At 39.7% G+C, this 14,320-nt stretch overlaps 1 protein-coding gene across 1 annotated transcript in view; it reads left to right on the top strand.

Moving 5' to 3' along the window:
- The window catches only part of DGKG (diacylglycerol kinase gamma), a 171,693-nt gene that overhangs the window by 132,566 nt on the left and 24,807 nt on the right, over positions 1-14,320 (top strand). The window contains exons 22-23 of the mRNA XM_063306837.1: positions 2,262-2,326; positions 9,515-9,605. Of these exons, the coding sequence (XP_063162907.1) occupies positions 2,262-2,326; positions 9,515-9,605 (156 nt within the window). The remainder of the gene's footprint in view (positions 1-2,261; positions 2,327-9,514; positions 9,606-14,320) is intronic.

Raw genomic sequence — 14,320 nt, forward strand, 5'->3', positions numbered from 1 at the left:
AAATCAAAAGTACTCCTCCTGATGTATGTTTTTACTCATTTCCATGAAACTAGGGCAGACTGTGAAGGTGCATGCCTTCAGTTATGTGCTATTTTCTGGCTCTGTTAGCAAGAGCATGTCTGTCCAGTTGAATATGCTTTCCTGCTATATTAGTAGCCTTATATAATTGCATTTATAGCCTTTTATAATTATCCTTTTATATAATTGTATTCTAACTACCTTGCCTTACCTTAATTACCTTAATTACCTTACCTTAATTTTGTCCAATTAAGAATTCTGTGTAACTTCATGGTCGATATTCATTTTCACTGATAGAATTTGGTCAAGTACAGTAAATATTAGTTTACCCGTGTTGTAGAGTTGCTAGGAAGCCCCTCACAACAGCTGAATAGTTTAATGTTCTGGTATGGTAGGAGAAACAGCTGATGGAAAGGGGGGAAAAACACTGAAGCATTTGTTTAAAAATGTTCTTGTGTTATAGTAAGGCTCCATTTATAAATGATTGATGATTGCCATAAATGTGTTACAGACATAAGCAGTGTGTCTTACAAATGGCTGTAATTGATGTGCTGACCTTTTAGGATCAATAACACATGATTAATATTACATTAAATTATTTTTCATGCTCTGCAGATCTTTACAAAAATTGACTTTGGTGTCTTATCTACCACCGTATCTATAGATCCATTGTATCAGTCATTATAATCACTGACTTACAGGGTATTGAAGAACAAGAGAAGTATATAAACAGGCTGTGTTGTTCTGGAATCTCAGCACTAACAAGATGCTTTTAAATACTACCACTCATGATGATAACAAGCTGTTTGTGAGCCTAGGCTGCCACATGCTGCTTCCCATCTTCTCTCCCTTTATTTTTGGACTGTGAGAAATGTGGGCCAGTAACTATATCACTAACAGGAAGTTTTGGATTACAAATAGATCAGGTCCTGGACTTGCAAAGTCCCTTCCTAGTGACACTTCAATACTCCATCACCAAGAGAGGGATGGTAGAGTTTGCTAATCCCTGGATGGAGTAGGGTACATTCCACAGGCAATCCAAACCTAGAGACTGAAATAAGGGTCTTTGCATTGCTATTTGTGATTAGAAAAGAGTTTAAATTTAATGCTTACCTAAATAGAGTAAGCATAAAAACACAATTGTCAGCAAAGCAAAGAATGGCCAAGGTTACCTAATGGGAAACTATTTTGTTCATGATGCTTAAGGATACGTTTTTTTAAGCTAGATGTTTTGCCTTCTGCATTCTATGAGTACAAAGCAGATTACCATAATATACATTAGCCTTCCCCAACTAGACCAATGTATTTTAAAGGGCATGATATGCTGAGAAATCATTATACTAGGAGAAATGGTTCCTTTTTCACTGAAAGGTGTTCAAGCTAAGGGCTTGCTGCCATTTTATACTGGTATTGTAAAATGGTAGAAAACACAAGAATGCATACACTCAAGTAGGACACCTCCACACAAGGATTCTGCATATGTTCAAACCTAGTGCTGAATTTCTGTGATCCCACAACATTGGCAGTGGTTGATAGCTGAGTCAATTTACTTCCAGCTGTGCTTCGGTGTGAAAATACTCATAACACAAGTTTCTTTTTGCTTGACTGGAACTCTGGGGAGCTTGTGGGCAGGCTGGTTTCTCATGGGGGATACACTTGCATCACCCCATCTCTCAGCTCAACACATCCTCTCCTTCTTCCCCACAGAAGATCAGCTACCAAGTACCTTGCCAAGGTTCTCTTTAAAAAGCCACAAAAGGATAATTCTTTGGCAGATTGCATTCCCTCCCCACAGATATATCACTTTAAATTTTTGAGAAATTACAGGCAAGTGCAACTGCCCCTGAGATCTGGATGGCCCCAATCCTGTTGGCCTTCTGGGAGGCCTTGGCTTTTCCTTCAGGCACTATATCATTTTATGCGCATTTTTGTTGGTACCCCGCACAATTTGATTAACATAGGTGGTGATATAAGTTATTTAAATAAATGAAGATGAAAATGGGGGCAGGAATTGCAAGTGCAAATTATGGTAGTGTGAAAGTGCTTGAGAATAGATATTATTCTAGTATAATAACTTTGAGAACCTTGTGGAGAAATGTAACATCAACACTAGTTATAATAATTGTGGGAAGGCACAATTTAAGGGGTAAAGTACAAAATCTGCAAGTTCTAGTATTCAGAATTCTGGAAAGCTGGCTGTACTTTGTAAAATGTTTCATCTGCTTCCCTTTCTCTTTTTATAGGATGCATCCATTGCACATAGATTCCACTTGATGAGGGAAAAGCATCCTGAAAAATTCAATAGCAGGTAAATATCAGCCCTCCCCTCCCCCAATTCTTTTTACTTTTGTACTAGTTATAAGATGCTATAGTTGGGACCAAATCACTTGCTCAAGCCTTCCCTAGTCTGGGACTCTCTATCTACATGTGTGGGTTTCAATTCCCAGATTCCTAAGTTCTCAGCTGAGAAGTCTGGGGATTGGTCCACATGTTTTGATAAAAAATGAAAGCTGATTATGAGTGCTATTCTTTCCTCTACAACCATGAAATGTTCCTAAAACAGCTGAAAAAGCAACCTAGATGTCATTAGTTCTCAGTCTGCATGAGTCTTCTCCATGCTGCCATCTGGAACTGCTTTGATCATTGGATCTTCCATTAGGGCAAACAATTGAGATCGGGGCTGCTGCTCCCATACCCATCCCATTTCCAGTCCCCCCACATATTAACAGCCTCTCATCCCCCACATAACTGCTAAGCACAAAGCCCTTAAAATTTGATACTTTCCAATGTTTATGATTCCTGATCAGGATGGAACACTCTTTAGTAGGAATTATTGTCTGATGGTGTAAAATATCTGATACTCTGGCCATTTTGTTTAGTATATCTCCACTGGGCCACTGCTGAGCTATATTTGAGCTTAGGTGGGCAGGCTCCTACTTTTAAAAAATCCTATACTCTAAAGAATGGCTTGGCAGGAAGAAATAAATAAGGGAAATGGTGCATGGCATAGAAATAGCAATTTCTGTCATGTTGTCCACCTGTTAAGAAACAGCCCACACATAGGCCGAGGCTTGCCTACGTACATGTTTCATTTATTTTTACAATTCACAAGGATAAAAGTGTAGAAACTCCAGCTTCTATTGTTGCGTAAAGGGAAGGGTGATATTGGTTCTCTTGAGTTATTTATTTATTTTTATTTATTTATTTTTCAAATTTCTATCACTACCCATCTCCCCTAAAAGGGGACTCTTTCATACCTTACTGTCCGGCACAGGGACAGATCTCTTAGAAAAAAATTTGGGTGATCTGAAATAGAATGACAAGGGTTGCTGACTCCTAACTATATGACAATTGTAATGAATAAATAAAAAGATTTCTTTCCCCAGTCTCAGAGGAAAATGTAGCAGTAGATGTTTTTCTGACAAGACTTGTAAGCTTGGTTTCAACACTGATCACAACTCTTAGCACAGATCCACATTTTCTGCTTGGTCCAGTGCTAGTATGGGCCACTCACTCCTTCCTGAGGGCAGAAACAGATGACTTTGGCTTCCTCCTACTCCCAGCCCACTGCAAATGTACCTCACACCCATGTTTTCCAGCTTCAGTTCAAAACTGTTGTTTTGCAACCTGAGCCACATTAAGCTCGTCAGAGGAGATGGTCTCCAGTGATTTCTTCCATTCTAGTAGCAGACCCAGTTGAGATTGGCTGTAGTACCTGGCACATCTCCTCCCTTCTAGGGGCTGGTCTCTGCCCTGAATGGCCATATTGTCCTGGGTTGCCAGGCTGCTATGTTTTTTGCTGGTCAACAGATGCTGTTCTTTTTACAATCTTGTGATTGATCCAGAAATGGCCCATTAAGTCAGTGAACTATCCTCAACCTTAGAAGCTCATGCTCCATTCAACCTTTCTTTCTTCCAGTGGGCATCCTTTTGGTGTCTGCCCAGCCTTAGTGAAGCATCCTTCTCTTGCTTTCCCACCCCCTGCCCTCAATTTTGCAAAGCTTTCCTCTTTTTTTCTTTTTACATATTTAAGTTGCAATGTAAGAAAAATTCTACTTTGTTTCTATAAATCTGAACTATCAGTTTCTCCTTGCTATCAAATTTTCCATGGACCTACAGAGGAATGGAAGGACAACCTATTTCTATTGAGTTGATTGTTTGATTATTGTAGAATTGGAGCTATGATACCATAAGAGGGGGAAAGGAAAAAGAAAGGGTCTGTATTTCTGTCAAAGGAGATATGTGGAAAAGGGGTATGAAGGCATCCATATGTATAATCATCTGGAGAGAACATCCCTAAAAGGAAAAGGCAGACCCTGGTAGGCTGGTCTACACAGCCTAGACTGAACATCAGCCTGAACCCCTTATCAATACACTGCAATCCAGACTGGAATTTCTGAATTTGGCTTAAGAATTGGCCAGGAGCTGCATGGATGGCAAGTAGCTTAGGCTGCAGTATAGAATTGCTCTAAGGCTAAGTGTGCACTCAGAGACACCTTGTTTCTTATTGTATGTTTGTCCATTTGAGATATTGTTTTCCTTCTGACCTTGTGGTTTTACTCAGAATCAAAATGGATCAATAGTCAATGAGAGATAATGTCATGGCACTTGTCTTTAAGATAAAAATATTACTGAAAGAAACTTATTTTCTTTGTATATCACAGAAAATCCTGGAGCAAAATGGTCTCAAAGAATATGTACTGTTCTAAGATTTGTAACTATAACATTTTGCAATTCTTGGTATTTTAGTTTTTGCCTGGAAAGCTGCTAAAATTTGGCTGCAGACCCAATTCCATTCATTCACACTTCATAATTATGTATAAATTCCAGAACCAGCAGAAACAGGCAATCAAGGCAAAACAGAACTTCAGGTTGGAACTAGCTCACATTTCACATGCAGATTCATAAGAAATGGTCCTGGCTTGCTTTCATTAAAAAAAACCCACTTCCTAACGTCTATAAGGAGACATTCAGGAAAACTTTACAAAAATTATTGTATTCAAACACTCCTTAAAAAATTAGCAGACCTCCAGCAAACTTTGGCCTTCCTTCTAAAGTCAACATCCTCTAATGTATCTTAAGGACAGGATAGGTAATATAGAATGAATACCGCAAAGGTAATCCAATGCTTTAACTGTGCAAAGTGAGTAACTTTTGGCCTTTCAGATGTTGGTTTGTAGATCTCATAAACCAAGACCATAGACCATGCTGGCTGGAGCTAATGGGAGGTGCAATCTTAAATATGCAGAGTTCTACAGGATTTCCACTGGTATTAATATATGCAGGTTTTCATCATTCCCACAACTGCTTTACATGTCTTAATGAGCAACATTCTTTTGCTCAAATTTTAATGGATATACAGCAAACAGTTTGAATCGGCTGGCACGTGCACAAATATGTGATGCATATATTCACAAATCAGCCTAATATGAGTTGAGATAATGTCATAACCTGTTTGCCAGAACTATGCACTGTGGTCTTTATTGGAGAGAGAGCTAATTAGCTTCTCTCGCTCTGCATATAGCTATTTCACAGATTTAAAAATAAAGATTTTCTACCTGTGATAGTCCTGGTAGGTTTACGTATTTATAATCCAGAGTAATTGAATTAATGCACTCAGAAGCATTTTCAGGTATATAGAAAGTAGGCAGCAAAAATAGTTCATATGGATAAGAAAATGTGAAAGGAAATAAAAGTATCTGGAAATCCAGTGTAATGTGGTGTTTACAATGTTGGACTTGGGCTGGAAAGACCCAGGTTCAAAAACGTACTTGTTCATAATGCTCATTGAGTGACTTTGGACTAGTCATTCCCTCCCAGGCCAAACTCCCTTACAAGACTGTTGTTGTGGAATAAAATTCATGTGAGCAACTTCAGCTATCAGAAGAAAGGTAAACACAAATGCAATAAATAAATAATACAATAAATAAATGTTTAGCCTGTTGAAAATTGGGGGTATTGTAGCACTCTTGTAGCACTCTAGGCTGACATATAGAGTTGGACAGGATAAGATACAATGGGATTAATATTTAATGGGAGGGTGTATTTTAGCATTTGGAATATAGCTACCAGACCTCTTGGAAGTATTATGGACTAAAATAGCAATTAACAAGTTATTCACCTAAGTGTTTTTTATCACATTCTCTACAAAATTCTTGGACTTCATCCAGTTTTCTGACCTCTTAAGAAGCCCTTCTCATTCAGTTCTACCCAATTCAAATATTTACCTTGTTACGCCTTCCCACCACTTACTTGTGGTGTACACTGGTTAACCATGGACTTCTCTCCAGAATCCATGAACGTGTATGTACAGTTTTGGTCCAACAGTAATCTAAGAACTTACATAGCAACTTCTAAGAAGAATAAAGCATGTGGAATAACCAGAGGGATGGAGAAGATTGTCCTACTCATTTATTTTCCAAAGTTGGAAACCCTAGAGTTCTTTGGAAGATTTTCAAGGGATCCTTAGTGTGGAAGCATTACCCATGCAAAGGATTCCAGATGGCATCACTGAGAAGAGAAAAAGGCCTGTGCACAATCAAGTAACTAGAGTAGAGTAGATGGACTCTCAGATGCATAGTCTGGCTTCTGTATGATCAGTAAGAAGATCATATATCAACAATTTCAAATGCCTTGAAAAACTGAAAAATAATGCCTCTGTACAAACATATTCTGAGAGTTTCTGGAAGGGAGCCATTTAGTCCACTGAGCAAAAGCACCAAGCTGTTTTGTGTCATCTTTTGTGTTTCAAAATTCCTGGTGTTTAATCTGGCATATATTTCATTAGGTGGGATGAACACTGACTTTTTTTCCTCACAGAGCTCAAAGCAGGCTATCCTTCTAAAAAAAACAAGTGGGCTTGTCACCTTGCTATTCAAGGAAGTGTGTTCCAATAGGGCACAGTACAGTCAGATGCACAATACCTCAAGACTTCCCTATTTAGTTCTGGAGATGATTTTACACCTACAGGTGGCTAGGAGCCGAGCAGCTGCTGTTCCTGTCTTTATAGCATTACGCCAGTCTTTAAACCTTTGGATGGTTTCTGAGGATCTGGTTGAAAATTTTTCATACAAGGAATAGAGCACAGAAGTAGAGGTACTTCCTGTAAACAAACTCTATTAGATTACCATGTTCCTTAGGACAGCAGTGAAGTCATCTTAGGCCAAAGAGGGGCCCTCAAATGTGTATTAGAAAAAGGGGGCGGGTGCAGACATATTTCTGTCCTAAATTACGAAGGGTCAATAAAAGCATACTGCTCTCTCAAACTGAAGTAAAAAAAATGGTTTTCCTTCTAAATTTTGTGCTACTCACCATTTACTCCTGATTTTACCACCAAAATCATAAAATAACCATGAGTTACAAACACTGAATTGAGAAAGAACCCACCTCCCTCACCTGCCCTTATAAAGCTCAGTTTCAGTGTACATTTTTTTTAATCTCTCTCTGTGGAAAGATGCTTCCTCTGAATTATTTTAAACTGGAACTTGAATGAGGCAGCCTAGCTGACTTTACTGTGAAGGCTTAATGGACCATGACTAGACAAGTAAGGGGAAGAGGAAGCTTCCTCAGAATTATGTTAGAAAACATTAGTGTAGAAGATTGGTATAGTCAAGAAGTAGGCCTTTGCAGGAAACAAAAGCAGGATTTTATGGATTTAGGTCAGTGGTTCTCATACTATGGGTTGTCCCCTTCCCCTGGGGGGTTCATGAGCAAGCTTGTGGAGGCTTACAATTTCTGGGTGCCCAGAAGGATTGAAAGGTGGGCAAGCATGGAACATAGCATTTACAGAGCTCTGATTCCTGTGAAAGGCAAAAGGGAGGAGCCTGTGTGAATGGAGGACTGTATGAGCAGAATGCAAGCAGGCAAAGCACACTACTTCATGGGGGCAGTCTGACCAGCTACCGTGCATCAGAGGCTGGTTGGCTTTTCCAGGGGCAAGGCTGCAACAGCAGCTTTCCCACCAGTCACCTTGCTTCCAAGTATGAGAAGAAACTCAGTTCCCATCATCAACCTCCAGCTGACTGGGAATAATGGGAGTTGGCTGACTGATGTATGGTGTTGCACTGCCTATTCTGAAATTAGCTTTAGACTGATTTGTGAGGTATTGGGGAATGGAAACTTGTGGAGGCAACCTTATTCTTATTGACTTTCTATAAGCCCTTTGGACTGCTAAAATCTGGGGTAAATCCTCTGATACAAACAATCTGCAGGACTGTGACATGCATCAGTGTATCACCACTGACTGGCGCAGAATAATATGGCTTCTCAACCTGAATTGAAGTTTGGTTCTGAAGATAGCAACTGTTCTATTAAGAAAAGATATTTCTATCTTCAGAGTTGACAGAACAAAGTAACAACCTTTATGCAAACAACATTTTCAAAAATTTAACAAAGCAATTTTTGAATCCCTGATGACACCACTGATGTCAGAATCAAGCACTTGGCCAGGTGGGATTAAATAATTCTTGATGTGTAAATCCATCTGCCTTTTCTTTCTTGACTGAACAGAGGCAAATTTCTTATTCATTCATTTCCTCTTTGTTTTTTCCAGTTTCTGATAATGCCTGTGAGAATCTGGCCATCCTTACCTGTTTAGCTAGATTAGTTGCCAAACAGGAGACTTTTACATTTCGTTAAACTTGTATCTGCAGGTGGAGAATTTCTCCTAAACAAATTTCACTGAAAAGAATGAAAAGTATATGAAATTCAATTGTTGTGCCTATTTATTTATTTATAGATACCTTATTTTTTCTGTTAAAATATCCTCAAGGCAGCCTACAGCAATATATAAATTCATTAAAATTCTATGACTAGTAAGTGCAAAGGTTACTGTAAGCATTCCAGTTTCTCCTCAAGAGACATTCCCAATCTATTTTGTCCCTGGGATAAGAACTAAACCCATCCTTAAATGGATACAATGTCCAAAAATGCTTACTATTGATCTCATCAGTAGCTGTTTCAGGTGGAGTTTGAAGTGAATCAGTAATTATATAAATATTTTTAATACTTAAAACAACTTCCCCCAAGCTTTCCAGGTGTCTCTCCTAATGGCTATGCTGGCTGGAAATGATGGAAGGTGCAAAATAATACATGTGGAGGACACCTGCTTGGGGAGAGCTTCCCTCAAGTTTTATCAGGCTTCTCAAACTTGATTGGAAGCCTCACAGGAAGGAGATTCCACAGCCTGAATGCCTGATCATTGCTAAATCATTGAAAATATGCAAAGCAACTCAATAATTGAATAACTGAAGCATGAACAAACTAAAATACTTGGTGAATTGAAATATTCCAACACACTGTGGTGTTGTGATACAATCTCATAACTTCCCTAATTTTTTAGGAAGGTTTTTTTTCTCTATCATTTTCATACAATGGTAGCTCTTGCCATATGTAGACTGCAAACTTTGTGAACGCTAGCAAGGCAGCATGTGTAGATAAAGCATCATGTGAATATATCACTCCAGAATGCTTTCCCTTTTTTGGTTTTCTATGCCAGAATGAAGAATAAATTGTGGTATTTTGAATTCGGCACAACAGAAACATTTGCAGCCACTTGCAAGAAGCTTCACGACTATGTAGAGATTGAGGTGAGTCTCCCCAAACCCTTGAAGTCTTGATTTTCTGTAGGAGGTGTGTTATGATTATGCCAGTAGTGTTTTTGAATTGTGTTCATGAATCGCATTAAAACATTAAACTTAGTTTATTGAACAAACTAGAAAAGTCAGGGTCAAAGTTGCAGAGAAAAAGTTTCTATGGTTTATTGGAAAATTATTCCTGGCAAATTTCTGGTTTGTTTTTCCCTCCTCCTTCTATAACTTCACCTTTATTCCATCTCTGGGGTCATTAAAGCTTTAGTCAAAAAACTAGCTCTGTGCTGCTTACAAGGTAGAGTAAAAAATCATTAAAAAGGCATTAAAACATAACAGATAGAAATTCAAAAGCTCAAGCATAGTGTTAAGTGAATATATTTTATTCGTGAGTAGACATGCCAAGTGTTGTGGTAGTAATTGACTCAAAAGGTATCTCTGAGCATTGGTCTGGTCTTTATGTGACCAAAATAGCACCATCCATGAAGCCCCAAACTGTGGGTGGAGGGGGCTGGGGCTGGACTTGTTTTCCTGAGTTTACCCTGATGGGGCTATAGGGGATTGCTGAACATCACCCAGCCACATCCTTCATGACAATTCAGTATCTATGGAAGCATTCCATTCTTTCAGGAACTATTTTCACCAATACAAGATATTAATTCCCCCCAGTTCAAAAACTTTGGTATCTTCTCAGCTGAAACAGAGTATTTTTTAAAGCTTACTTGGATCACACATAGTAGATAAATCACAAATACACCTTTATGGAAATCTCATTTACTGACTTTAGAACAGCACAGTGGGTGGCTGCTCACCTCCTAATTTGTCCAAAAGGAGGAGGAGGACGAAGAGGTGGGGACAGGCAAAGCAAAGGACACCCTATTTGCCTTTCTAGTGCAGGTTGCCGGTTGAAGAGAAAGAGCCTCTGTGCTCTCCCAACTGCCCCTGTGCTGCTGGGTGTAAGGGAGAGGGAGAAATAAGAGGATGAGGGTGCATTGGCCATTTCTTCCAATCAGTGGTTGGCAGAATCCACAGTGCAGGAGGGAGGCAGGAGAAAGCTTCTCAGCAAAAGCCTTGCCTGATGGGACAATGCCAGAGAGCGCTTTATTTTTTCTCTCAAGGTTCATAGCCTTCATTAACACAATAATCCTCTCTCTACTTTTTAGTGCTGGCTCATGACCTTGATTCTGGCCCACAATGATAGGATCGAACAACATTTTAGATTTCACGCATCTGAATGCTTTCCAATTAGCAATATATCTCCTGTGGCTCCCGCATCGTTAGTGTGTCAACAGAAGTTTTTTTCCCACAAACAGCTGGCAGCTGCAGCTGAGCTTTTAGTGACATCTCCATCCCTTGAAACATTGTGAGATGTTTTGCAAGGAAAGAGTTGGTAGATTTATAGTAGAGAAAGCTTCTGTTTGCATACAGATACCTAAAACACAGTTCAGTAGAAAAAAAAAACCTGCCATAGATATGGAGCAGCATTTAAAAAATGTATATTCCTGTTTTATGGATTCCCTTTAAGTATATTTGTTGGCATGGGCATCTATGTATTCATCATCTTTGAAGCCAGTTTTGGGATGACAGAATTATGCCCTTACAGCTATACTTGAGGGCTTGACTGGAATTAAGTTTGTTGTGAAGGTTTGTAAATTCTGTGACTGCCTACCACCACCTTCTAGATACATGGAAACAGCCTTTAATTAGGGAAGGGAAAATGTGTGGTTCACCAGCAGTTACTAAGAAGTCAGTCATTTCATAGTTTGTACTTGGGATTTTGTGCTGTGTGTATTTTCTATAAACCATTTCCACTCCCTAACCTCATCCAAGCTGTCCTTCTTTTAATTCCCCATGCTGGCTGGGGAATTCTGGGAGATGAAGTCCACCTATCTTAAAGTTGCCAAGGTTGAGAAACACTGGGCTAGCACCACAAATGTAATTATTTACTAAAACTAGTATATGGAATTGTCAGTCAAAGCACACACTTTACCATTGTATTTCATGCTTCTTCAGTCTGCTCTGATCACCTCCCCTCAGTTACTCATGACAAGTGGAGATAGGCATCCTTACTCACGGGCTGACCCAGGGTCAGGTCCCATCAGTTGTCATTCTCCAAGAAATCATTTCAGAAGGTCCTGGGCTCAACGGCTTCTGTGATTGCTTCCCTAGTTGTGTAAGCGATCCTGGTCATGCTGTCTCTGCTATGACTCCAGTTTTGCATGCAGAGAAGTAAATGCCAGTCTGACCTCAAATCTGGGTATGGATGACTTTGAGGAATACAGTGCATTTCCATACCACACCAAAAAGATGCTACGTGGACATACCACTCTAGAACCCACTTGTCCTAACAGTGAGAATCACAATGAGACGAGGAGTAGTTCTCTAGTGTTTATTACTGCTACATAACAGAATCCTAACAAACTGAATAAGCATGGGAAAAACCCAGACATATTGTCCTTACTCATGACACATATAAACCCCAAAAGCTAAGGTGGGCCTGATCTGTGTCTCTTTGAATGGCTGCTTAATTCCTCAGTACTACGCATGGGTTTTCCACCCTGGATGGGAGCCCCTTCCTGCTCACCATCGTTACTCATGACACCACTGCTGGTTTCTCCATGCATCTCTTTCCATTCCCCGCTCCTATTTCCTTTTTCACAGTATCTTTTAAAGGTGCCAGTGAAAGAGATATAAGGCCATCCACTCCAGCCTGCTCTTTTTCCTTGTGTTCATTTAATATGACCAAAGCTTGCTGATCTGGTAATTATTTCAAATTCTTTGTAGACTACCATTATGCTCAAAAGGATTCTCTCTTTACCCTGTACAGATGCTGATGTGTGCTTAAGCCATCCACTTTTATTTTCTAGGGCTACACACACTCATGGCCTTCTGATCATACTGCAGACAGCACCTTCAGGGGCTAATAATAGCCAGGAAGGAGAGAGGAGCTTTTTAGAGGAAATTGGAACTCATCCAAACCCAGATCAGGAATAAGGTTCAGTTTGATTGCTGTCAAAAACAGTAAATGACATAACATATACTGCTCCTCAGCTGTCTCGAATGTTTTAGCTGGCTACATCCCTTGCTCATTCATCACTCCCAGCTTTCTTCCTTCCAATACTAGTCTAGCCTATCCCTTTGGGTACAGGATGTTTAAATAAAAAAGAACCAGCAAGGAAGGACATTCTTGGTATCTTTGAAGATTTTTTTCCATTGTCCAGCTATTCTTAAAATATGAGAAGGGTTGTGTTTAGTTTAGTATGGTATTTAAGTGAACACTACTATTACCTCCCACGTCCTGCTCACCTAGTACATCTATAAAATAGATGCAGACTAAAATGGTATTTGGCATTTTTCCCCTAGTCATCAATTGCTGAGATTGTATTTAGTCTGTAAATCAGTGCAACTCCTAAATCCTTCCCTATATGGATTCAGGCCTAAGAGGCTGAAATCAGACATGGAATATACAAATAGCACATTTTGCCAGAAACATTTCAGACAATCTGAGTAAGCAAATGATTAGTGCTTGGGTTCATAACAGCTTAGTACCACACATGTCTTCAGTTTGTAATTTAGTCATGCAGCAAATGAAATATTGAAATAAAAGTGAATGTCTTTTTTTCACACTAATAAACAGTACCACCCTTTATATATCTAGGTTGAGCAGGGAGGGCTTCAAAGCTAGCCTGAAAACTACATAGTGTAAAGAAAGGGAAGATTGCTAAAACTGTGGAGTACTAATTAAAACTGTGGGATTCACTTCTTCAAGATGTGGAAATGGCTCCCAACATGGACAGTTTTAACAGGAAATCAGATACATTTATAGAGGATAAAGCTGCGGCAGCAAGTAGTCCTGACAGTGATATATTGCTTCCAATATCAGTAGGCCCCTGAGTATCAGTTGCCAAGAACACAACCCATGAGCGTTATTGAATTTCAGTCTGCTTGTGGGCTTTCCAAAGGTACTTTGTTGGGAACAGAATGCTACATGCGAAAGGGTTTTACATTGATCCACCATTGCTTTAATTGTACTTGTTTTGAGTTTAGCACTGATAGTGAGGCCATTGATGAGATGGGGAAAAAATACTTTAGCTGTGTTTGTTCAACCTTTGACAGATTCCACACTGTACAACAATTCATCTATTATACCCCCCCCCAAAAAAGTGCATCTCCTCCTGGTATTGGCTGAAAAATACGACCCAAGTTTCTCAGCCCAGGATATTTCTGCAAATGTATGTTCAGGAGATTGCAGTCTGAGGGCTGGAAAGTGTTAATCTGACAGCATTTTAAGATGAAAGCAACAGTTTGCCCTCCTTTTGGCTCCAGGCATCTGTCATGAACACAGGAGAAATGGCAGTTTTGTTTTGGAAATTGGCATCAGTTACAGTTGTAGTCGCCTAGAAATAAAGTTGTTTTTTTCCCCAGCTGCAAATGTCTACTTCCAGTCTTCCTGCCAACAGCCCATCAGCTGCCCCTTCTCAAAGAGGTCATTGTACCACATTGGCACAGAGACAAAGCAGGGTTAAAGAGGAAAGCACACTTGCTAGCTGTTAGATGCTCATTCCTCTGCTGGGGGAATATATGGAGTCCATATCACCTTCTGCAGCCCGCCAGAATTTTGCTACCCGGACAGCACAGGGGAGGTTTGTTTCCAATGTCCCCAAGCAAAACAGCAGAGCATAACTGAGCACAGACCAAAGAACAGCACTTGCAGT

This window comes from Candoia aspera, chromosome 6 (genome assembly GCF_035149785.1).
Source record: "Candoia aspera isolate rCanAsp1 chromosome 6, rCanAsp1.hap2, whole genome shotgun sequence".
NCBI classification, from domain to species: domain Eukaryota; kingdom Metazoa; phylum Chordata; class Lepidosauria; order Squamata; family Boidae; genus Candoia; species Candoia aspera.